Genomic DNA, 26,761 nt, shown 5'->3' on the forward strand with positions numbered 1-26,761 from the left:
ATACTGGAATTATAATTAGTATCTATGAATGCATTTGCAATTTCGTTTGACCTTCCCATTGCTCACAATTTGAATTTGTTCACACTGCAGATGAGGAGACTGCTTCTCAACCTAAAAAGAGAGCTTGTTTGGGGACTGAGACAGCGAAAGATGGCACAGTGTGGCGTGAACAGGTGGGGACCTGTCTCCCTTTCACCCCAATAGAAGCGTACGCTGCAGATGGAGAGCCAACGGCTAAGGCCAGGAAAAGTATCTTGAGTCGCCTTCAGAGCTTCCTGTGTTTCATCACTCTTGACATGCTTCATAGCATTCAAGAATGGACTATTCAACATGCACAGCAAACGGAGGATGTTCATTGGTTCATGGACCTCCCTGAACTAATGGCATTTATTTCAATTGTCATCTTGCGGGGGGTTACTAGTGTTCCATCACTACGTGACTGCTGGTCAGCAAACCTGGGAAACCCACAGATCATTGGAACTATGCTGCGTAACCGCTTCCAAGACATCATGCAACACCTACGCTTTGATGACAGGTCCACCCGCAGTGATCGAGCAAAGACTGATAAGTTCGCTGCAATTTCCAGTGTGTGGGGATCATTTGTCACCAACTGCATCACGTGCTACAACCCTGGTCTACATATCACCGTTGATGAACAGCTCTTCCCATCAAAGACTCGGTGCTGTTTCCTGCAGTATATTGCAAGTAAACCTGACAAGTTTGGGATCAAGTTTTGGGTGGCCTGCGACCTAAAATCCAAGTACATTTGCAATGTCCTCCCATATCTTGGCAAGGACCCCAATCGTCCCAGTGGGGAGAGACTGTCTGAGAATGTAGTGATGAGGCTGATGGAACCATTCCTAGACAAGGGCAGAAATGTTACCATGGACAATTTCTTCACATCGCTTTCACTTGCGCAAAAAATTCTTAGATGGAAAACCACCATCCTCGGCACAGTCAACAAGATTCGCCGGGAAATTCCTCAATCCGCTAGATACAGAGATCGCAATGAATTCACCACTCAGGTAGGCTGCAGGTCTTTTGTGGTTGTATGTTCATGTGTTTCATTGTGTGTAAAAGTGCTATGGAAATAACAATTTATCTTACTTCTTAGGTGTTTTCAACCTCTGTTGCCACGCTGACGGCGTATGCGGCCAAACAGAAGAAGACAGTCTATATTCTTAGCAGCATGCACAGCGTGGTTCAGACTGATAACACCACCAAAAGGAAGCCAAACACTGTCACCCTTTACAACACCACAAAGTGTGGTGTGGATGTGATGGACCAGATAGTGCGGGAGTACACGGTCCGCAGAGGAACACGGCGCTGGCCAGTTGCCGTGTTCTATAACATGATTGACATGGCAGCACTGAATGCACATGTGCTGTATCAAGCATGCACCGGGACGCAGGAAAGATGGGTGGACTTCCTGGTGCAGCTTGCAAAAGAGTTGGCTTACTGTCGTATAGCTGGGAAGAAGGCAAGAAAAGAACAGTTGCTTCAGACACAACCCTCCACACCTAGCCCTGAAAAAAGAGCCACGTGTCAGATCAAACACAAATGCAAGAATAATCATGCCACTGTGCGATGTGTTCACTGCTACAGATACACATGTGGTAAATGCAGACTACAGATACCATGGGAGTGCCAGGATTGTGAGTGATTGCTGAAAATGTTGAAATGTACTCACTCACTTTTTATTGTTATTTGTAAATATGTGTACAAATGGTTGGTTTTTTGTTTTGTTTTTTTGTACTGTTTTATCAATAAATCTCAGCAACAATGGAAATACACCCATCTGTGTTGATTTCTCCCTAAGGCAAACTGAAACACAAGTTTCCTTGTGGCTCAGGAAACTAACCACTCCAAGTGGTTCAGCATGGCCCCACCTTATTTACATAACAAAAGCAGCTGTTCACAGGTGATTAAGGATATTAGCTAAAAGCCTACCAGCCATTTGGCTCGACGGTGGGTTTTAAAGGTAGAAAAGCCAAATGGCTCTTCTCTGGGACTTCTAGTGTTAAGAAAAAGAAAAAAGTCCAGCAAAGACCTTACACAGGGCCTGTGTCATCTGGCTTCTGGCCCTTCCTTGGTTCATCTACTTTTCACTGTAGTCTCATCAGAAATGGTCTCAGTGGAAGGGTTGCTGTCTAGAAGCCATTATTAAGGAAGGGAAACAGGAAGAAAAGACTGAGGTATGCCAAATTACACAAGAAGTGGACTGAAAGTCGGTTGGAACATGTCTAATGGAGTGATGAATCCATCCATCCATTCTCTTCCGCTTATCCTTATCATGGTCGTGGAGGGGCTGGAGCCTATCCCAGCTGTCATAGTACGAGAGGTGGGGTGCACCCTGGATGGGTCACCAGTACAGAGTTTATGTGTTAGCAGGGTGTTGATAGGCCACATAAAACCAGAGTTATGATAAAAAATATACGCAGTGTTTTTTCCTGAATAAAATTGTCATGTTTACTGCCGGAAGAAACGGTAAAAACTGCGTTTTTTAAGGACAGCTTTAGCAAGCACTCTCTGCTTGTGAGAAAACACCCCTTTCCTATTGGTGGAAAATGTACCATGTTGACTGATCAAAAAATTATATGGTAGTATGTGACATTTGGTTGTTTAGGAAGAGGGAGAAGTTTTGTGAGTGTCAGCGGCAAGAGAGAGCAAGTTTTGAGTTGTGATAGATTTGTGACTTTTAGCATGTTTGGAGTGTATAGTTATTGTGTTGTCTTGTGTAGCTGATGTGTAGTGTATTCGATTGTTTCTTTGTGTTTGTCAAAACAATGAGGCAACTGCTGAATGTCACAGTTGCTGCCATAAAGCCATTAAAGGCAGATTACAATGTAAACGCTGCCTCCAGGTGAAAAACAGGAGGCGTGATACACCTGGTACACCTGGAGGTATGAGGCTTGTGATGTGCTCAACTGTCTTATAGTGGACAGAAACTATTTTTGAGGTGGCACAAATAATTTGAGTGGCATCTTATGTGATGCAGAACACCTGATTGTTCTGTAAATAGTATTAAATGGTTATAAAAAGTGCCTGATACACTGGCTGCATTTTTAGGTAAATAGTTACATATAACTTTGTAGTTTGCAAAACTTGTGTTTTTAAAACTTACAGTATTTATTTGTACTTCAAGTTATGAAACTGATTTTTACAGTAAAAGATATAACTTTTTCTACTTAGATTTTATGTTTTTTGTCAGATTTTAGATCAATTGTGTTAATACAGTATGTCAAAATGAAAACATAACTGTAAATTCAGACATGTGAGGTTGTGCTGAAAAGAATGATACCAAACAAGGCAAGGTAAACAGTTTTAAAAGGTGAAATATAGAGGTAAAATCAAAAGTACAAAACAAAACAGCCAATTATAGCCTGGACTCCAGAGGCTTAACCTAACCCAGAGGTTCCCAAAGTGTGGGGCCCGCCCCCTAGGGGGGCGCAGAGCCATTGCAGGGGGGCGCAGTATGAAAAGAAAAAAAAAAAAAAGAGCGCTTGGACACTGTGGACAGGTTTTTGACGGGGCTCCCACACAAACGCAAAGGAGGAGATGAAGCATCGCCAAATATGTTTCCAAACCAACTTCCTTCCAAGCCAAAGACAGGAAAATATGGTGAAGCATATCTTCCCTTTGGCTTCACCTGCACAAGTGCCAAGGTAGGTCTCCCCTGCAAAATTAGTTTCCCTGCGTCGGGAGCACGCGCTGTGCTCTCCAAATCACGGACAAACAGTATCCCACATTCTTGATTTTTAGTTCACAAACACTTCTTGTAATAACTAACTACTCCTGACATTTATTACAAGAAGTGTTTGTGAACTAAAAATCAAGAGCTAACATGATGTTAGCTCTTTATGCAGTAAAGTTACAGTGGGATACAAATAATATCAGGCTGATCCTGCCGTAATTTGTCCCCCCTGTTCAAATCACGGACAAACAGTATCCCACAGCTGTTTATGTGTTTAAACCCATTTTGCACAGAGAGGCATTTTTTGAAAAATGTATTGATAGCAATGTTGAATATTATTACACAGGAAAAAAAACAAATACACGTAAAATAATTACACCGTGACGCCTCTGCCTTTCTAAATGGAGGGACAGTAACTGCGTGTGTATATGTAAGCGTGTAAAACCTGAAGATAGTCAGATTAACAGTATTTTGTCTCTATCTGCCATTCTGCAATTCATCTCATGTAAACAATAACGTGGCGCACAGCGTGACGTGAAAAAAGGCACATACCTTTGACGTTGCGTGACGAACTCTGTAATCCTCGTCCACACGTAAACGCAAAAAAGGAGTTTTAAATAATCTCCGTTTTCGGTGAATCGCAACGCCGTTTACGTGTTGCCGAAAAGCCCAAACGCATAGAAACAGCTGAGTTTTCAAAAATACCCGTGTAGTTGTGGACGTAGCGTAAAAGAGTTAGTAGTATATTTTATTACTACCTGTAATTTATTGCCGTTTACTTGTATTTGCTTAATTGTTTACTAAATGTTTGAGGTTTGAAATAAACCGCAATCGAGTTTGTAAACAAAATATGGGTGTGTGTGTTTGGAGGATGTGTTTGTGGTGGGGGGGGGGGCGCGAACATTTTTCTTGTAAAAAAGGGGGCCTGGCAAAAAAAAGTTTGGGAACCACTGACCTAACCCTACTAACGCCATGTCTTTGGACTGTGGGAGGAAGTCGGAGTACTTGGAGAGAACTCATGCAAACACATAACATGCAAACTCCACACAGAAAGTTGGCCAGTTGGTGGAGTTGAACTGAGGACCTTCTTGCTGCGAGGCAACAGTGCTAACCAGTTGATAAATCCAAATTTTAGATTTATTGGTTCAAACTGTCATCAGTAATGTACAGAGGAGGTCAGGAGAGAAGTACAACAGTGAATGGCTACAGCTATACATAAAAGATGGTGGAGGCTCTGTCATGGTTTGGGGCTGCATTTCATCCAGTGCTGTTGGGGATCTTTGGTGGACATAGAACAGTACCATCAGATTGTGATCCACCATGTGAATGCTATCTAAAAAAGCATCTGATTGGCAAGTGCTTCATTTATTAGCATGACAATGATCCCAAGAACACTGCCAATGTAGTAGAATCATACCTGGATAGGGATGGGTACCGGTGTCATAAACAGTAGTAACCAGACCGAAAAGCAGCGCACATTTCGGTGCTTTATTTCGGTGCTTTTTTTTTCCTGAGCCAATTCTAGCCAATCATTTGACGTTTCCGAGGATAGTAGGCGGGGCCAGGTACGTACGTTCTTTTAGAGCAGAGCTACAGATTAAAAATGCCCGAGGCAAAGCGGTCAAAAGTCTGGCTGTACTTCACAGCAAAAGATGCAAACTCAGCAGCCTGCAACAAGTGCTTTAAGCTGATACTGTGATACTGTCAAAGGAGGTAACACCTCAAATCTGATCAAACACCTGGCGACGCATAGCGTTTTTTTTTAAAGCCGAGAAATGCGCCGTGTTTGATAGCTTGCTGCGAGACCTCACACCGTGCACATCTACTGCTGGTGTGGTGCCTGTTATCGGACCCGGAGTTAGCAACATCCCCCCAAAACCCGAAGAGGAGAGTCCTGGCCCCCAGCCCTGCCAGTGTAGCAGAAATGATGACGGATGATGATGGCAGCAGCAGCCGTTCTCCTCTGCGTGAGTAGCTTCATGTTGTTCGTGTGTAATTAACGTTGAGTACGCTAACCACATTATTACATTAATGCATGTAAGGTGAACTAGCAAACACCGTCATAGTTACATGCGGCTGTCTTCTTGTTTGATGGCAGATACTCCCTTCACCCTGGCCAAAAAGGCTAAAATGACCAAAGAAAAAGTGGAAAACAGTTAAACATGAGAGGTTTTTGGACAAAGTTTGTTTTTTCCATTGTTTAAGCACTGCTTCCAGCCAAGAGTGAGACCATATATGCCCTATAGCTGCAGAAAAGGCTAACATTGTTATCTTTTTACTAGAGCTGGGCGATGAAACGATAACGATATGTATTGCGAAATAACTTTTTCTCGATAGAAAAATTAAACTATTGCGATAGGCCTCATCTCTCTTGTCCTCTTAAAAAAAAAAGAAAAAGAAAAGAACAGCCAATCCAAATTAAGTAGCGCAGAGCCGAACCAATCACAGCCGCAGCGTCACCTCACGTGACTTGTTACGTACAGCACAAGCGCCAAGGTGCACATGTGTATTTGTTTTTGCAGCCGTGCAGCCCGGGTAATGAAGGAAATGAGTTTGCCGACTAGCGAAAAATCAACCGAGAGCGTGAGCGAAGGTTTCCGAAGAAAAAACAGATGATGATTCCAATTCCGGAGAGCTTGTCGAACAGAAGGGCCACAGAAGTTCCGTAGTGTGAAGGTATTTCGGCTATTTCAAGTCTGACAAAAAACAGAGTAGCGCGCACTGTAAATTGTGCCGAAAGCAAGTCTGGATATACAATAAAGCGGTGCATGCTCAATCTCTGACTGAAAGCGCTAATTCGTCATTCGGCTTTTGTCAGACTAAAGTAACTGTTAAAACTGTTTGAAAAGCTAAGCTATACAACAAGGAGAGATTGAGAATTTCCTTTTAGTTCTCAGTTTATTTGATATTGACAAAAGTTAGTCAATTTTGTCTGTTCTTCTGTAAAACGACCTAAGATTTATTTTTAGAATTAATATTTTGTTTCTAAGTGGAATTGACAATTTAGTGGTCTGTTTTGTTTTTTCTATTTTGAAACTTAAACGCTTTAGCGGCTGCCTTTTGTGTAGTTTGCAATATTTGCCTTTATTTATCTGAAACTGAAGTCTCATGTTCCTTAAGTACATCTACCCTGTTGAACTTATTATGGGAAATAAATATTTTAATTAAAACAAGCTGCTAATTATTTCACATTTTACTTGTGAGCAACAGCACATTTAAATCTTACAAATATAGTTATTTGGCTTATATCGTGATATATATCATTATCGCCTGAAATGAAAAAAACATATCGTGATATGAAAAAATCTTATATCGCCCAGCTCTACTTTTTACAAAAAAACAGCAAAACATGAGAGGTTTTTGGACCAAGTTTGTGTTTTTTCCATTGTTTAAGCACTGCTTCCAGCCAAGAGTGATACCATATATGCCCTATAGCTGCAGAAAAGGCTAACATTGTTATCTTTTTACAAAAAAACAGCTGAACATGAGGTTTTTGGACCAATTTTGTGTTCTCCATTCTTTAAGCACCGGTTTGAGCACCGTTTAAGCACCGGCACCGTTTCAAAAGTACCGGTTTGGCACCGGTATCAGATAAAACCTAAACGATACCCATCCCTATACCTGGATAGAAAAACACACAATGCAGCACTATCATTAATGGACTGGCCTCCCCAGAGCCCAGAACTCAACATTACTGAAGCAGTGTGAGATCATCTTAACAGAGAACAGAACTAAAGAGAGTTCAGGCAGTGTTTAAGAATAAAGGTGGCCATGCCAAATATTGATTCTCAAGCTCATTAGAAATGTACAAATGTGTTTGTATTCTATTCTGTATGTCCATTTTTTTTTTTACACATTTCACTAAATTACTACGCCTACCTTATCTTTATTATTAGACATTGTTTCAGAGAGGACAAATGTTTGCCTGTCAAAAGTACATATTACTTTTTTTGATCATTCGTGTCAGTCTAGTTCTAAAAAGTAATACAATAGCTTATTTGCTATGAGAAAAAAAATACTGTATTTATATAAAGAGGCACAGCATTGTTCTTCAACTAAAGATATTATTTCTTTAAAAGAAGATACATTAAATGCAGGAACTACATGTGCAAACAGTTTGCACTTAACAGTTGTTGCTGTTAAAGTCACATCACACAGGAGCAGCTTTGAATAGTCCCCATACTCTCTAAACAGCCTACCAATTCACCATCCACCCACAGGTGTCTCCTAGTTCTGCCTGCCAACTGTCCCTGCAGCAACACTGTATAAGCCAGAGCACATCCCACTCAGCTGACATGCTGTCAAAGGAAAACATAGTATTATTTCTATTAATATAATAGAAATATAATATATCTTTTCTTTTATTTTATAAGTGTTCACTTAGGGTTGAGGCCATAGTTTTGTTCTTCTCTAACTGACTAACTGACCGGGTTATGTGGAAGGAGAAGCAGGGGATATAGGAAAACCTGGTGGATGGATAAACTTAATTACTTAGTAACTGTATTGCTCAGTAGGTCTGTTAATCAGCTTTGTCCTGGTACCAAGATGCCAAGCTGGACTAAAAGGTTTACTTCCATCCCAGTACGGCAGTCAGTAAATCTCATTCAAGCTTGTTGCCAGGTGCAATAAATTAAAGACACATCTATGCAGGATGTGCATTAAGTTCTTCTCACAATTAGAATTAGAATTAGACTGACACATTAAATGGACCAGAACATCAAAAAAGTTTGATCCTGATGTAGCTGTGTGTTCTATCCCAATATAGATGCATGGGCATGTAACATTAAGATGACAACTCTTGTTTCAGGTATCTCTTAGCTGGAATGCTGTAAAGTACTTTACTTTCTGAAAGTACTTTCAGAATTCCATGAAAAAAAAGAATAAATAAAATGAAGCTTTTGGAGGGGACCAGTCAAAGTCCGGACTTAAATCAGATGCTTTGGCAACGCATCCAACCATCATCATCACCACCACCACCAATGTGACTACATTAAAACGATTCTGCAAATAACTTTTTTCTGTTAATACATGAAATCATCACTTTAGGAAACCGCATTTTGTGTGTATATATAGCTTTCTCAATTTAGTAATTACCTATAATTTTTGTCTATGTCATTAAAACAATAGGTGATTATAGGTGATACATTAACTGTTGTTGTGTTGAGCACCCAACATAAAACAGCTCTCAAATGACAGAATTTAGCGGGACAGCTTTAACACGTGTGGTTCCAACCCTGGCTGGGAGCTGTTGTGTTAAAATGCTGTTAAATGGAAAAAAGTGTGTTATTGTTTTGTATCCACAGGCGCACCAGATAAGAAGCAGATAACATGTAGACCTGAGAATTGATGACAGTTTTGGGAGGGGTGGGGTTGCTTTTTTTTGCCAGTTTTACTTTGTCTTTGAAACATCTTTTTCTTGCTTTTTCATCTCTTCCAGTGCATTTTTGCACGCTTTCTTTGCCAGTTAGTGTCTACCAGCTCTGTCTGAAACCCCATCACATCAATTTTCTCTTCTTCACGTTCTTTCTGGACTTTCAGTAACTGTTTCTTCATATTTTCACTTTCCCTTTTTGCTTCCCATTTTCCATTGTTTTCCTCTTCTAATGCTTCCTGGACTTCCAGCAATTTGATCTTTATATTTTCAGCATAATTCATTGTGTTTCCAATTCATTTTCCGCTTTCTGCATTTTGCTTGTCACTTCTTCCAACACTTTCTGAGATTCTGACAATTCCTTCTTTACTTTTTCCATCTCATTTCTTGCCGCCCGCTTTCCCTTTTGCTCCTCTTTACATGCTTTTTGTACATCTAGTAACTCCTTCTTGAGAGTTTCAGCTTCTGTCTTTGCAGTTTCAGTTTTTTTTGTTGTCTCCTGTATTCTTCTTTTCTCCTCCTTGAGTGCTTTCTGCACTTCCAGTAATTCCTTCTTGGAATTTACTGCTTCTTTCTTTGCATTTTGAATTTCCTTTTAGCTGCTTGCGTTACACTTTTTTCATCTTCATCTTTCACCACTTTATGCACTTTGAACAGTTGTGTTCTTTTTTCTGTTTCCTTCTTTGCTTGCTGTTTTCTCTTATTCTTCCCTTTAGGTTCTTTCTGGGCTTTCAACATTTCTTGCTTCGCATTTATAGCATTATTGTCTTCATCTTTCCCTTTTGACTTTTCTCATCTTTAACGGCTTTTGGATTTTGTGCTTCATTATTTGCACTCAGCTTATCTGGTACCTCTTTATAGAATGCTACAATCTTGTTCAGTTTGTCAATTGTTGCCTTGTTTTCGTTCAGACATCTGCACATAATTGCTTATTCGGCAAGCTCATTTTCCATGGTCAGCATGAATCTTTGTGCGTCTTCTTTTAATTTGGGAGCCCATCCACCGTTCAGAGAAAGCTTCTCATTCTTTCGCCTTTAAAAGAACTAAAAATAATTGTGTTAACAAAAAGATGAGGTCTAGGTTAACAGCAGTGTTGGGTAAGTTACTTTAAATTAGTAACTTAGTTACAATACTAGTTACTTCTATCAAAAGTAACTCAGTTACTTCAAGTTACTTGTTACTTTCAAAGTAACTAGTTACTAGGGAAAGTAACTTTGGTTTTACTCAGAATTCTCTTGTTAATGTGTTGCTTCCATAACTTTGCCAGTCTTCTAGCTTGCTTACTTGCCACAAGTGCACTGTGCCACCTACCAACAGAAAGGAAAAAATAATGTGCATATTTCCACGAGAGAAATCCCACGCCTGGACCGTCGTTGACTGCCGCCATGATTCTAGCCTTCTTTTTACATCCAACACAAAAACTGCAGTCGTGGTGCTTTCGATTGTACTCAGAACTCGGAAATTCTGCCTTCCGAAAAGGAAGATGTAGGCAACACCAGACTGCAGATGAGCTGCATACAGGGCTGGTTTGGGACAAAAAATCGTCCCGGGCATTTTGACTAGAGACCGGCCCACCATTATAGGAAAAATCATAAAGCCTTTGAATGAAAACAAACGCTGTTGTGACAGTGATGTACACTGTTCTGATGGTATATATGTATCAATCTATCAATCGTTTATTGTAAGATTCAGATAATTATTTTTTAAAAGCTAGACATTTTAAATGAGAATAAGAAAGAAAAGTATTTCTTTGTGCCCCCCTTTTCCCTGTTAATGCCCTACCTGCCCCCCTGGCAAAACTTTGCTAGACCCGCCCCTGCACAGTTACCAGCTGTCAGCTACATAGAAAAGGATCCTGGTGTTATTTGTCTCTCAGAAACAGTTCATAACTTCCCTTCAACTCATTCATGTCACCCAAAAGGTAAACCTGTTTCTCCATCAGCTGTTCAGCTCTGATGATTCAGTAAGGACATCTCCTGGTTTCATCTGCATGTTTCCCTCTCACCAGATAACCAAACCGATATCATGACCAGCAGCTTTTACAGCTGTGGCTCCAGCAAACATCAGCTGATACTATAAATTAATATTAAATAAATTCTAACAACAGCTGATCAAGCTTAAATGTGCTGCTGTTGTTTAACGCGACATCCGCTGGTTTCCTCTTTCTGGCGCAAAGTGGGCAATAAACAAACAAGAGAGAAAAGCCGATCAGCTGATCATTGATCAGTTTTCATGATTGAAGTAGAAACAGGAGAGAGAGGGGGAGAGAATGAGAGAAGAAGAGGCAGCTGCGCAGCTCCTGCTTTGTGTCTTTTTCATTGTAGCTGAAGTACTGGACAAACTGTGTTCCTTTTCACCTCAGTACAAAACGCGTGATATTTAAGACGATTCTGTTTTTTACGGGACGGTTGGCAACTCTAATAATTAACCTTATGAACAAAATAAAGTTCAACATCATTACCATCATAGCACCCACCCAGCTGTATAGAAACTGCTAGCTAGTACGCAATACGGAAAAAAACTCCACCTAAACTTGGTTTATATCTGACCCAGATAGACTGCAGGTCATAACTTCTTACCTGAAGTTCAGTTCACACTCGGACCGGCGGCTGCCTCGGGTCTCTCTTCCTTCTGCGTCCCCTTTCTCTCATCCACCTGCTGGCCTCCACCACTTGCTAATGTTATTGAATCTGTGGAAGCTCCGCGATAGCCACCACACGAAGTAACGAGTAACGACCCTATCTAAATCCCAGTAACGACTAACGCGCTCCTGATTTTGGCATAATAACTAGTTACCATGCTCGTTACCACAATAATAACGTAGTTACTGTAACGCGTTACTTAATAACACGTTAGTCCCAACACTGGTTAACAGATTGATGTTTCTCGACAACAGTGCTCCATCTGGTGGCAGATAGCTGCATAACATTTAGGACATAACAATTTACCGCCACCGGGCATCAGTTAAATCGGTTAAATCACTAGTGTGCGTCCTGTAGCAACTAGTGATAATAGCGGCAATTAGTAATCTAGTCAACTGCTTGGAAACATCCCTAGTATATAGTGTGTATTACCAGAGGTTTCTTCCTGTTACAAATAAGTTTTTCCTTCCCCCTATCACCACATGCTTGCTTAAATGGGCTCATTTTATTCGATGTTTTTTTTTTCAATGTTATTATAGTGTTTTTACCATACAGTATAAAACACCTTGAGTCAGCTGATGTTGTGATTTCATGTTATATGAATAAAATTGAATTGAATTGAATTTAACCTTTCACTTGAGTGTATTTGGTGTGATTTCCCTGTTTATTAATATTGTGTCTTCTTCAAGTATAAGTAAACCAACTGCTGTTTTGCTGTTATTCAAACACAAAAGTACATTTGTTTCTGTAGCAATCTAACATTAAAATTTAGCACATGTCTTGGGGACCACAAGGCTTCTGTATGTATGATGGTAAACACTGCACTTGCTCAAGATTGTTGCTCATCTTGTCAGGATGGAATGATTAACAGCCAGCCTTGTTGGGCTGCCTGCAGCTCGTGGTTCAGAACCACACCACAGCTGCCCAGAAGCAGCTGCTTTCTCCTTGCGTATCTGTGCACTGGCAGCTGGGATGGTCCTTCCAGATAGCACAGACATGAAATCATCCCCCTCACCTGCTCCGGGCTTGGTTCAGCATGACGAGCACCCTGTGCAACAATTGCCCCTGGCCATGTTGTCTATCACAAGGCAAACCTCCTTCCCTCTGAACTGTTCAACCATAAAACACTTAAACCTGAGAGGAAATAAAAAACAGATAAGAAGGGCAAACCTCTGATTTTACCCGCCTAACAGTATAAGAAGAGATTGAAGATTGAGCTGAGATTAAGGCATCCACAGCAGAATTCTTCCAGACACGGGGATACAGTGTGGCATTAAGGTAATTAAGGTGATGTTTTGCAGCAGCAAAGACGTGCTTGTGACTCAGAATGTAGAACGGCAGCTGTGCAGTGACACATAAGCCCCCCTTCACAGCTTATCACTGATTGTGGCAAGTCCTTGGTTGTGACCTTGCTGTCTCTCTTCCTGCCCACGCTGTTGTGAGCTGAAGATGGTTGACAATCAATTCTAGCCATGTGCACTGCAGAGGAAGGCAGCATATGGCAAGACATGATTTACACACAGACACAAGCTCTCCCTGATCTGCCCCCCTTCAACTCACAAACAAGCACTTACATAAATTATCATGTTCTGCGCTGCTGCAGATATTTCTGGAGAATGTTGGATCCAGCTGTGGTTCACCACAATGATAAAAGCTGCAGTTAATAAAGCATTTAGCATTAATAGATAGGTTAACATTTTTTAATCAAGTGTGTCTTCAAGGAATATACATGTAGTTTACAATAAAACTGTTTCTATTTTTTGTAATCGTTCCATTAATTATTATTTATTATTTTTCTCTTATCAGTAAATATTATTTTAAATATTATTATATAATTATATTATTATTTTAAATGTATTATGTAGAATTATTCTGATGTAAATGCTAGAGGCCAAAATCCAACTTTCTTGTATAAAAACAAAACAAACAAAACCCCCAACAAAAAACAAAAAAAAGAGAAGCAACCAAAAATTATATAATCGAGCATACAATATATTTAACTGCCAAAACCAAATGCATAGTTTCCAAAGTTATAGAGTTTTTTGCACATAATTCTTAGCATTTCCTGATTGTGCAGTAGCCCTCCACACATTATAAAGGAATTTTTTAATCGAATGGGGTAGCCAAACGCCTAGTATACTCCTAGTGTCGGTCCCAAGCCCAGATAAATGGGGAATGTTGCATCAGGAAGGGCTGCTGGTGTAAAATCTTGGCCAAATCGAACTTGCAGATTATAAAGAATGAGATTTTCCACATTGGTTGATGTGGAGCAACAACCGCCTCTAGTGCTGTTGGTCAACTGGGTGCTTGTGGAAACTCTGCTCCTACTAGCTAAAGACTAAGGAAAGGAGGCATGTTTGGAGGCAGAGAGATAGAAGGAAAAGTAGGAGTGTGGAAGTGAGAGTAAGCACTTTAAATGTAGGGACTATGACTGTGATGAGCAAGAACTGGCTGAGATGGGAAGGTAGATGTATTGCGTGTGTAGTAGACCAGGTGGAAGGAAAGCAAGGCTTCTGGCACCGAAGGTCGATTCAATCTTTTCTACTATGGTGTAGATGAGAAAAGAAATGGAGTAGGGGTCATTTTCAAGGAAGAGTTTGTGAATAGTGTTGAGCACACGAAGACTGTCTGACAGGATCACAAATTTGGAGCTGGGAATCAAAGAGGTGACGTTAAAAGTTGTCAATGTGTATGCCCCACAGGTTGGAAAGAGGACAGAAAGAGGAATTTTGGAGAAAGTTAGATGAAGTTGTAGAGAGTGTCCCTGGGGGGAGAGATTGCAAGTTGGTAGCAGAGGAGAATATAGCTAAGCAGCATCAGATGGTAGTCTGTAGGATGACTTTGGATGATGATTAAGGGGTGAACGTTGAAGAAGAAAGAATGTTGCTTAGAGTTCAGGAAGAAGTTGAAACAGGCTCTGGGTGGTGGTGAAGGTTTTCCAGATGACTGGAAAAGTACAGCTGTAATGCTGAGGGAAACTTCCAAGAAGGTGTATCCTCATCCGACAGAGGAAAGAGGACAAGGACCAGGCCTTCTCATCCAACGTAAGTGTCTGACCTCACAAATCCAATTTTGGAAGAATGGTCTGAAATTACCATAAACACACTCCTAAACCTAGTGGAAAGCCAGAAGAGTTGAAGCTGTTATAGCCACAAATGGTGGGCTGACATCATATTAAACCCTATGGATTAAGAAGGGGATGTTACTGAAGTTCTTATGCATGTCAGGGAAGACAAGCAACTACTTTTGGCAATATAGTGTACCTGTGGAGATATGAAGATGTCTAGGAGAGAGTGCAGTGTTTTAAACCAGACTGTTTAATACAACCTGTTAGAGTGAGAGGATGCCTGAGGAATAGAAAAGAAGTGTACTGTTATTGATTTTCAAGAACAACAGTGATGTGCAAAACTGTAATAGCAGCACAGGGATTGAGATATGGGAAAGAGTGTCTGATGCTAGGTTAAGAAGAGAGTTGAAAATCAGTGAGCAGCAGTATGGCTTCTGAGAAAGACCACTACAGATGTGATGCTTTGAGAGCATTGATGGAAAAGTATACTGAAGATCAGACGAAGTTCCAGTGTGTCTTTGTAGATCTAGAGAGATCATTTGATAGGGTGCCAAAAGAGGATGTGTGGGACTGCATAAGGAAGGTGGGGATGGAATTGCATTAGGGATCAGATTGGAGCCCCTTCTTGTTTGCAGTGGTAACTATGATGCTTGCAGATGACGCTGTGATCTGTAGTAAAAGTAGGGAGAAGGTGATAAAGAGCCTGGAGAGGTGGAGGTATGCACTGGAGAGAAGAGTCAGTAGAAACAAGTCAGAATACATGTGTGTGAACGAAAGGGAGACAGGTGTAACAGTGAAACTGCAAGGAGCAGAGGTAATGAAGATGGATGAGTTCACATACCTGAGGTCAACTGTGGAGCGGGCAAAGACGAGTGTAAGGGGTGATTTGTGACAGAAGGATAGGAGCAAGAATTAAAGGGAAGATTTGTAAGATGGTAGTGAGACCTGCTATGATGTAGGATTTGGAGACCGAGACAGCTCAGGTTGAGTGGTTTGAAAACAAAGAGAGGCAAGGATGAGATGATTTGGACATGTGCAGAGGAGGGATAGTGGATATAGGCCCATTGGACAACAGATGTTGAAGATGGCAGGCAGGAGGGAAAGAGAAAGACCTCAAAGAAGATTCATGGATGTAGTGAAAGAGGACATACAGAGGGTTGTTGTGACTGAAGAAGATACAGGGGATAGGATGAGATGGAGGTAGATGATCTGCTGTGGTGACCCCTAAAGAGAGAAATCCAATGAAGATGGAAAAATCTTTTACTGGCAGGAACAAAGAAAAAGTTTTATAAGGTATGTATGGCATCTGATCATTATTTTTAGTCAGCCTCACCAAGAATACTATTAACCGGTTTGAGACATTTAAAATAATATTTTTGAGACTTGAGTTAATAGATGGATGTACTGATGCAGGACTGCGGAATAGCTTGCAGACCATGTCAGGTCAACAGACTGAAAAAAAATGTAGAGATTTAATGTTTCGTATGCTGATAATGTGATATATACACTATATATCAGGACCACATTTTCAATGTGTTATTGATGCCTACATTGATACCGAATCACAAAATCACATTGCAGCAACTCAACCCCCTTCGACATGTAGACGTGTGGCATGGTTGGTGCAAGGCGGGTCAAACCGAGCATCAAAATGATGAAGAATTGTGGTATGGTTGTTGTGACAAAATGGGCTGGTCTGAATATTTCAGAAACTAATAATTTACTGGGATTTTCCCGCACAACCATATCTAAAGTTTACAGGGAATAGTCAGAAATAGGAAAATGTATGTGTGGCAGTTCACTGGGTGAAAATACCAAATTGTTAATGTCAGAGGAGAAAGCTGATATCAAAGTATGCTGAATACACAACACATTGATCCTTGAAGGAGATGGGCTACAGCAGAAGACCACACCAGGCGCCACACCTGTCACCTAAGAACAGGAAACGGAGGCTTTTATGAGCATAGGCTCACAAATGTTGCCACGTCTATTGAGTCTCGATTTCTCATGGAAAACTTAGATGGTAGCAACAGAATTTGGGGTAATCGACAAGAAAGCTTCTATCATACCCACTCAAATCTGTTTTATGTCTCTTTGGCTGTTTTTTCCTCATCATATTGACTACAAAGGGGAAACGAAGGTTCACGGCCTTTTACAGTACATAGTAACGCTTTTAAAGCACAACAAAGATAAAATTTCACAATTCTCCCACATTTTTAACCAACATTAACAAACTTAGTAAAACTAAGCCTTTCACTACTTTTTTACCTTATTTAGTAATAAATAATGTATTTACTCATGATTAAAATTGCCACTGTGTAGGTTCCCTTCCTTAAATACAATTATAAAAAAAATTCTTATTGATAAAATCCAACTAGAACTTAACAGAAATATTACCTCCTACTAAAATCTAGAACCCTTAAATAATCAAATAATAATTAGTTATTGGTCATAATAATTAGTTGCTCACTGCAACAAAAGCCTTTTCAGGAAAATGATTAGATGCTTGTTTTCATGACTTATGCACTTAAACAAAGACATGAGATGTTTTTTTTTTAAACTTTTGGTTATATTCTTCTTCGACAATACTCCATAAAGTGTAGTTTTCTAATACCCACCTCTTTAACTCGAACACTTGGAAATAGTGGACGTTCAGCTCACTTTTCACAGAAAGCTTCACCATAATGATATTTTTATTTCCAGAGACATGGCCTAAATGATTTCCTGTGCTAATGCAATGGGCTTGGCCATCCCTAAGGCAACAGTGCTGTGCTCATTAGCGTTTCTTGTCATGAAAGTCGTGAAAAAGGAAAAGCACTGAATAGGGTCGTTAAATACATCATCAAAGAGGTGTGTCTCTGCTCTCGTTATAAGTTAAGATAATGCAAGAAAAAAAATCCTCGATTGTGGTGGAAAGGAGGGGGTTATATGCAGGGAAAACGCTGCTAGTGTTTTTGTGTATTTCTGTTTTTCTATCTAATTACCGAGTCGTAATGACTTTTCCATTTCTAAGGAGAGAATTTAATTTTTTGCAGCTAATAACACCAGTTGCGTTGGTTCTGTGTGTACAAAATAGTCATTAATCTCAGAGTTTAAAAGCTTTTTAGGTCATCTTTGCACTTTATTTACACTTTTTAAAAATTGATTTAATGAGAGAAATCCAAAAGAAAAAAAAGCATTTACCTGGAAACACTTTATGACTCTGATTATTGAATACATGTATTTGTCACCATTAGTCACAGCCACATGGGACTAATGAGACACGTGTTCATTTATTACTATAAATGCATTTCTTTGTTGAAGTAAATGCCGCAATAAATAAATGCTAATCAAAGGCAAGCTATAAATATTTAATGAATATTATTTCAGTATTCATGAGGGATAATAGCAGCATAAATTGTGTACTGCATCACTTTTACCTATGGCTTAAGTTTTATATACAGACATACATTAAATATCCACTAGAGGGCAATGTGTCCAATGCATTCAATCTGATGTCACAAGTTTCATAAGGGTGACAAACCACACAAAGAGAAATGACAAAGAGTCAGTTATTACACCGCGTGCTGATTGGAAGAGTGAAGCACCAGCAAATCTGATCATTACCATGATATAAATCCATCTTTCCCTCCACCCCTCACCTCTGTACTTTGACTTGCAGCTATGAAAAAAAAAACATTATTTTTTTGCGATTTCTCTTTGCTTCACATTTTTGTGCAATTTGTGTGTTTTTTGTTTTTTTTATATCCTTACTGTTTAACCCCTGCAATGTCATTTTTCAAATTAAATTCAGCAGTGATGTAGCTTGCTATTAAATATTATAAATAATCAAAATATAAGAGAGAATTAAATCTTATTCTTGTTAGATTTCACTCTGTTTTTAGCAATTACCACAGAAAAAATGAATTCTACAGTACAGAAAATACAAAATAGCAAAATTTTTTAATTGAGTAATAATTGATATAAAAATGTGTAATAGTGTTATGCTCAACATTATTATTTTTTTGTTTGTTTGTTTCCAGTAAAAAGCAGGCTGCCCGCCTCCTTTCCCACTATATTTTCTGTTCCCTCTCTCTCTCTCTCTCTGTCCCCTCCATTCCCCCTCCTGCTATCTGTTCCCCCTCCTGTGGGATCATGGGAATTGTGCAAGTAGCGTGGCGTTCCACGCTCTGCCCGCGGCGCTCCAGGAGGAGGCGTGCAGTAATGACCTGCTCCTCAGCTCGCTCGCCATCATCGCCCTCACAATTAATTCCCGCCTCGCGTTCCTCTGTGACGGTGGGGGGTGAGAGTGTGGGCTCCCTCATTAGAGCTCCTTGTAATGTGTCTGGCAGCAGTTCCCATCCTGCCACTTCTGCCCTTCCACTGCTGCTACCATGTTTGTTTTATGGATGCCTGCCTCTGTGCTTTCCTGCCTCACGGAATGACTGACACAGAGTGCAAAAGTGTGCCTGCTCTGTGTTTTTATCCGTCGGTGCTGCAGGAACGTGCAAAGGTATATTTTCAGCAGGTTATTCCAGGTCCATCTGGCTATCACCAGAGCCTCTTTACATCACAGTCATGATAATACCTAATGCGCTGCCATACTGTAAGACCCACAGAAACAAGTGGTGGCGTTTTCAATGATTGGTGACGCCACGATGGTCTGCAAACTGAACTTTTAAACCGAGTGGAACAGAGTCTGACCGGAATTTCAACTCTTGACTATGACCAAGGATGTTTTACAGTTTCATCATACTATAGTCTGCTTCACATGGTTGGCCAACCGGGATATTTTCCAGGTGGTAATTGTGAAAGTGTGGCAAGCACATAAGGCATAATAAGATGTTTTCACCTCATTCTGTATAGAAATTCAACCTTCGTTGATGAGTGGTTTCTTAACCACTCATCCAGTTCAGGGCCACAGGGTGGCTAGAGCCTATCTCAACTGTCATAGCATAGGCAAAAGGTGAGGTACACCAGGGACAGGTAATCAAACTATCACCCTGACTAACACAGACAGAACAAACATCTACACCCACGCAGGCATACTCCTAAAAAAAAACTGGCCTGTGGATTCAAACCCAAGACCTTGCGTTTTGGCAAAAGTGCCAAACATTCACTTCTGTGCTGCTTCTGTATGCAGTGTAATGTATAATGTACGTGATTTGTTTTTATTCATGTGCAAGCCACATTTTGATGGCACTAATCTCATGAAAAGGGTGTCTTTTAACTGCTTTAACTGCATGAATGGTTTCACTGACAACTTGTCCCTGCCAGTTTAAAAAAAATGACAATGTAGAACACAGCCAAAATGTTTCCCTTTTTAATGTAGAGAAGTACGAGTAAATTCAGAACTCAGAACTAATGAACCATCCATTTACAAAACAGATGAGGAAAAGCTTAAAATATCTTAGATTTGTTTCATGTCTTAGTTTTAGAAAATATTGTCATCAATCACAGAAAGGCACTGGCGCACTACTTAGCTTAGCCATCTTAAGAGGTGTGGCATGGCAAGTCATTGGTAACGTCTTCATAAGTAAGGAGGCTATAAAACTCACGATGATTTAGACCTCTGGCTCAAGTGACCTTAACTATTCAGAAAACGCATCTCTTGGCGATATCCATTCTTCTCAACTCACGCCACAATTTAAAACAATGAAAGAACTGTGCCCAATATCCTGAAAAAAGTTATTTACTTCCCTGTTTCAATGTTTAGATTTCAACTATATTCAACACAAATCATCAAAATTTCAAATATTTATGCATGAAAACTCACTGAATTTCCCAAATCTGAGGAGTATATACAGTGGCTTGCAAAAGTATTCGGCCCCCTTGAAATTTTCCACATTTTGTCACATTACAGCCACAAACATGAATCAATTTTATTGGAATTCCACGTGAAAGACCAATACAAAGTGGTGTACACGTGAGAAGTGGAGCGAAAATCATACATGATTCCAAACATTTTTTACAAATAAATAACTGAAAAGTGGGGTGTGCGTAATTATTCAGCCCCCTGACTCAATACTTTGTTGAACCACCTTTTGCTGCAATTCCAGCTGCCAGTCTTTTAGGGTATGTCTCTACCAGCTTTGCACATCTAGAGACTGAAATCCTTGCCCATTCTTCTTTGCAAAACAGCTCCAGCTCAGTCAGATTAGATGGACAGCGTTTGTGAACAGCAGTTTTCAGATCTTGCCACAGATTTTCGATTGGATTTAGATCTGGTCATTCTAACACATGGATATGTTTTGTTTTAAACCATTCCATTGTTGCCCTGGCTTTATGTTTAGGGTCGTTGTCCTGCTGGAAGGTGAACCTCCGCCCCAGTCTCAAGTCTTTTGCAGACTCCAAGAGGTTTTCTTCCAAGATTGCCCTGTATTTGGCTCCATCCATCTTCCCATCAACTCTGACCAGCTTCCCTGTCCCTGCTGAAGAGAAGCACCCCAGAGCATGATGCTGCCACCACCATATTTGACAGTGGGGATGGTGTGTTCAGAGTGATGTGCAGTCTTAGTTTTCCGCCACACATAGCGTTTTGCATTTTGGCCAAAAAGTTCCATTTTGGTCTCATCTGACCAGAGCACCTTCTTCCACGTTTGCTGTGTCCCCCACATGGCTTGTGGCAAACTGCAAACGGGACTTCTTATGGTTTTCTGTTAACAATGGCTTTCTTCTTGCCACTCTTCCATAAAGGCCAACTTTGTGCAGTGCACGACTAATAGTTGTCCTATGGACAGATTCCCCCACCTGAGCTGTATTTGTACTGACATTAGATTACACACAGGTGCACTCTATTTAGTCAGTAGCACTCAGCAGGTAATGTCTATGGGCAACTGACTGCACTCAGACCAAAGGGGGCTGAATAATTACGCACACCCCACTTTGCAGTTATTTATTTGTAAAAAATGTTTAGAATCATGTATGATTTTCATTCCACTTCTCACATGTACACCACTTTGTGTTGGTCTTTCATGTGGAATTCCAATAAAACTGATTCATGTTTGTGGCTGTAATGTGACAAAATGTGGGAAAGTTGAAGGGGACCGAATACTTTTGCAAGCCACTGTAGGATAGAAAACAGGTGTGTTCAGTCCTTCAGACTGATAAGCTCCATCCTGAGCTATTCTGCATGTGCATTGTTTCTAACAGGACCTTCAGTGGCATTTTAACTAGTAGAACCCATTTAAAAATGACTTTCTGTTACAATAGAGTTCATATTAAGAATGGATAGGCGACTGTTTGTACGCACGCCCTTCTGAAATAGCACAATCAAAGACGACTTCTCTACACTGTGTCAGGGATAGTTTGGTGAGTTGTGCTCCATGTTCCTTCAACACAGAGCCTATTCACTGTCACGGTTGTTCAAGACTGTTTTGCTGTATTACATTGATTTTTTTCACTGCTATTGTGCAGGAGACAGATTCAGCATCTGCCATTGTGGACTTTGTCAAAGCCAAGGCTGCGGCTCAGAGGTTGAGTCAACACGCAGATAAATAGTGGCTAGTTCTGGTTGACAGTGCTATGAAGTATAAAAAGTTGTATTCATTTCACCTCATATAGATGAAATGATCACTGTAATAAGTGGGTTTGTGTGTATGTGTAAGTGTGTCATGTCTCCCAGCAAAAACATTAACAGTTGTACTTACAGAACTGAGCACTGGGAGAAACCGTTTATGAAAATCTTATTATCCATCCAGATAGCTGATGCATGTTGGAGAACATTTAAATATTAACTTAGCAGATGGTAGAAAATCTTACTAGTGATCTATAAGACTGAGCACACCTCACTGTCACCCTTCTTATGTCTCCATGTGAACTCACACATCTAGAAAAACAAGCCAGAATTAAAGGTCTAGAAACTCAAAAATGTCATACATAAAGCAAATTTATGTAATTTTGTGTTAATTTTGACAGCATTTTTTTTTGTTTCAGTTTTCTAATTTTGAGATTAAAAGAAAATTAAAGTAGACTGAAGGTGGTTTAGCTGACTGAAATTTGAAGTGTAAAAAGTTTATCAGGTTTTCACCTGTGAGATTTTCTCACAGTGTCCCATTTTCCTTGACATCAAATACGAAATGTAAAGCTGTACCATTTCTTGTGGAAAAATCAAATGTGCGCATCTAACATCACTGCACAAGTCTTTTCAGAATATATTCATCTCTTTTTTCCCCACTTGTTGATAAAAGTGTCATAGCTTCATCATAGTTTTTCTCCTACTGAATTTGTTTTTATTTAGTTATGGTCTTGTTTTTGTCAAAAAAAAAAAGGTGTTGACAAAAGTATTGGTCAATGAAATTAACACTGATATTCACTTTTTCATATTCCCTCTCAGCAAGTTTGCTGCATCTGACTTTTTTGATGTAGTCATGGTTTTGTGCATAGTGTTTACTTTCTTTTCAAATAATTTATTTATTTATTGCTTAAAATGATGGATTTAGAAGACTCTGTTCTATAGATCTACCTCCATACTTTAGTTTAAAATGTTGTCGTAGCATTTTGGCCAGCTTTTTCCACTGTAAAGTATCACCAGTGTAATGCTTTTCTCAGCATTGCAGTTCAGTTTCAGTCTGCCCAAGTTCACATTTAAAACATCTCTTTTCTCTGCACATGGAAATCAGTAATCCAGTGTCTTAAATTATTAGAAAATATTTTGTAAGATATATTAAAAAAAATATTTACTATACATAAATGTCAACTTTTGAATAGTATGTTCATTCACACTCAGTACTTGGTTAGGGACTCGAATTACTGCATCAGTGGCATGGAGATGATCAGCTCGAGGCATTGCTGAGGTCTTATCCAAGTCCAGATTGCTTTGGTAGAAACCTTCAGCTCATTTGTATTTTAGGGACAGATGTTTCTCATCTTCCTCTTGACAATATATCTGTGAAGTTCAGGTTAGGCGAGGTGGCTGACCAAGCTGATCAAGTACAGTAATAATATGGCCAGAAAAACGTTTGGTATTAGTTTTGGTTCTGTGGCCAGGTGCTAGGTCCTGCTGGAAAAGAAAATCAGCATCACCATAAAGCTTATCATCGGATGGTTGTGTTGATAGATGGCTGTGTTGACACTGAGCTTGATAAACACAGTGGACCAACTAACCAACACCAGCAAATGACATGGCACCCCAAATCATCACAGACTGCAGAAACTTGTACTGGACTTCAAACATGTTAAATTCTGGGCATCAGCACTCTTCCTCTCGACTCTAGGACCCTGAATTTCCAGTTCTTGTTCTCATTACCCTAGATCTTGCATGGGCTTTTGATGTTGTCTCCAATATCAATGCATTGATATTAGGAATGTGACAGGAATTGTAGCCCCTTAGCTGGAGATGTGTGATGACGCTTGAGGCACTGATTCAGTCCGTTCCTTGTGAAACTCTTGAATAGACTTTTCTTGACAATCCTCTCAAGGTTGCAGTCATCCCTATTGCTGCTGTACCTTTTCCTATAACTTTTTTCCCTTTCATTCAACTTTTCATTATTTGCTCTAATACAGCAATCTGTGATCAGCCAGCCTTTTCACCAGTGACCTTGTCCTGTAGCTTACCTTCCTTGCAGAGGATGTCAATGATCACCATCTAAACACCTGTCAATTAGCAGTCTTCTCAATGATTGTGGTTATGTGTACTGAACTACATGAAGAGATAAAAGTCATTTGTACAGTTTGACTAATAATTTACTCACACTCAAAATGAAATATTGTTATAATTTGAGATTCTATATTTCTGATTTTCATCAGCTGTAAGCTGTAATAATGAAAATGAGGACAAAAAAATGATCACTCTACTTGTCTGGCTGGATATGTGGACATCATTAAACGGACAGCAGATATAGACTTTATGTTAATAGCTGTTGTAAATGTGGTCTTCATATCTATTAATACTTGTTTAGGAACAAATACAATGTCAAAGCATTATTATTATTTTTAGAAATATTGTCATTTAATGGTAAAATCACTGCAGCAGTGGCGTCTGTGATATGACAGTGTCATATCCAGATGCAGACACTTTAAAAAAGCAAAAAATCTGACAAGTGTGAGTGCACACAAACTGAGTCGCATCCAGAATGTGACCTATGGGTTTAACTAGGTGTTTCTAAGAGATATTTGCTTTGCTAAAGTTGTTTGTTCACCCACGCTGACAGATGAGCAAGGCAACGATGTTTACACATATTAACTCAAAAGTAAAGGCATCCTGACAATTCCTTTTTATGAAAGGCAAAACTCAGAATTTGAATCACTTGTCAGTGAATGTATTTGTTAAATGTATGTAAGCATATGCAGATATGAAATTGGTTTGTTAGGTAGACAAGAAATGTGTAGATGTTCAGGGTCTGAGAGGGTCGGTGAGTCTGCGGTACTGTGCAAAAGTCTTGACTAGCCCTTCATTTATATTTTCCTAGGGAAATTGGAAATGGCTTCAGCAATTTATTGAAACATGCAAACATACATGGAAATATGGCATATAAGGCAAAAACATACGTTGTACAGTTCTAAGGAGCTGAAGGGCAATATTTGGTATGGCCATCTTTACTGTTAAATGCTGTGTAGTCTGTCTTTCTTGTCTCTTTCAGGCTTTCTTGCATTTCTGCATTCATAATTCCATCAGTTTTGAAAAGAACAACAACACTGACAACCTCAAACCATGACAGAGCCTCCATCGTGTTTACAAATAGCTATAGACACTGTTGTGCCTCTCTCCTGACCTCCTCGATACATACTGATCATGATGTCAACCAAAAATTTAAAATTTGGAGTCATCATCTTAATTTTCAGATCATTTCTGGTGTAATTTGGCATGCCTCATTCTTTTCTCCCTGTTTCCTTTTTTTAACAATGGCTTCTTGACAGCCACCCTTCCATTGACACTATTTCTGATGGGCTTCTGAAAACTTAAGACTTTTGCACAATAATTCAATTCAGTTCAATTCAATTTTATTTATACAGCGCCAAATCACAACATAAGTCGCTTCACTTTATACAATACAATAACACATACAGAGAAAAAACCAACAATCAAATGACCCTCTATGAGCAAGCACTTTGGCGACAGTGGGAAGGAAAAACTCCCTTTTAACAGGAAGAAACCTCCAGAACCTGGCAGAACCAGGCTCAGGGAGGGGCGGCCATCTGCTGCAACCGGTTGGGGTGAGAGAAGGAAGACAGGATAAAAGCATGCTGTGGAAGACAGCCAGAGATTAATAGCAAGTATGATTCAATGCAGAGAGGTCTATTAACACATGTTGAGTGAGAAAGGTGACTGAAGAAGAAATACTCAATGCATCATGGAAATCCCCCAGCAGCCTACACCTATTGCAGCATAACTAAGGGAGGATTCAGGGTCACCTGATCCAGCCCTAACTATATGCTTTAGCAAAAAGGAAAGTTTTAAGCCTAATCTTAAAAGTAGCGATAGTGTCTGTCTCCTGAATCCAAACTGGAAGCCGGTTCCATAGAAGAGGGGCCTGAAAACTGAAGGCTCTCCCTCCCATTCTACTTTTAAATACTCTAGGAACAACAAGCAAGCCTGCAGCGTGAGAGTAAAGTTCTCTATTGAGGTGATATGATACTATACCCACATAGCAAAACTGGTATGGCCCGGATCTGGCCCACACAATGTGCTTGCACATGGCCCTCAAAGAATGACGGCCCAGATCTGGTTTGCCAGAGATGGCCCACACATGGGCCAGCCAGTTGCAAACACACTGGTGGTCCTGTGCTAGCCCATGTGTCGATTACCTTTGGCAAACCTGATCTGGGCCACCAAAGGGCCGTCATTCTTTGTGGTATGTGGGCCATGTGTAAGTTGTGTGCAGCCACGGGCCAGTTGCAGACACACTGCTGGCCCAGAACAGTTTCAGCTCTGGCCCCAGATGTCAGCCCAATGTGTACCTCAGGACATGTAATAACAACATGTGCCAGAACATAATAGTGCAAAAGTAACATGACGAAACTGTTCAGACAGTGAATGGACTGATTCTTATACAGCACTTTTCTACTCT

The 26,761-nt window shown here is 40.0% G+C and overlaps 1 protein-coding gene across 1 annotated transcript; it reads left to right on the plus strand.

Moving 5' to 3' along the window:
• The first annotated feature begins 39 nt into the window (after nt 1–39).
• On the plus strand, nt 40–22,253 carry LOC112847091 (piggyBac transposable element-derived protein 4-like). Its single transcript, XM_025907867.1, has 3 exons — nt 40–1,025; nt 1,115–1,480; nt 22,170–22,253. Exons 1-3 carry the CDS (start codon nt 297–299, stop codon nt 22,251–22,253), a joined length of 1,179 nt encoding a protein of 392 aa, XP_025763652.1. The 5' UTR covers nt 40–296.
• Nucleotides 22,254–26,761: the final 4,508 nt, after the last annotated feature.

Source organism: Oreochromis niloticus, linkage group LG6 (genome assembly GCF_001858045.2).
Source record: "Oreochromis niloticus isolate F11D_XX linkage group LG6, O_niloticus_UMD_NMBU, whole genome shotgun sequence".
NCBI classification, from domain to species: Eukaryota; Metazoa; Chordata; class Actinopteri; order Cichliformes; family Cichlidae; genus Oreochromis; species Oreochromis niloticus.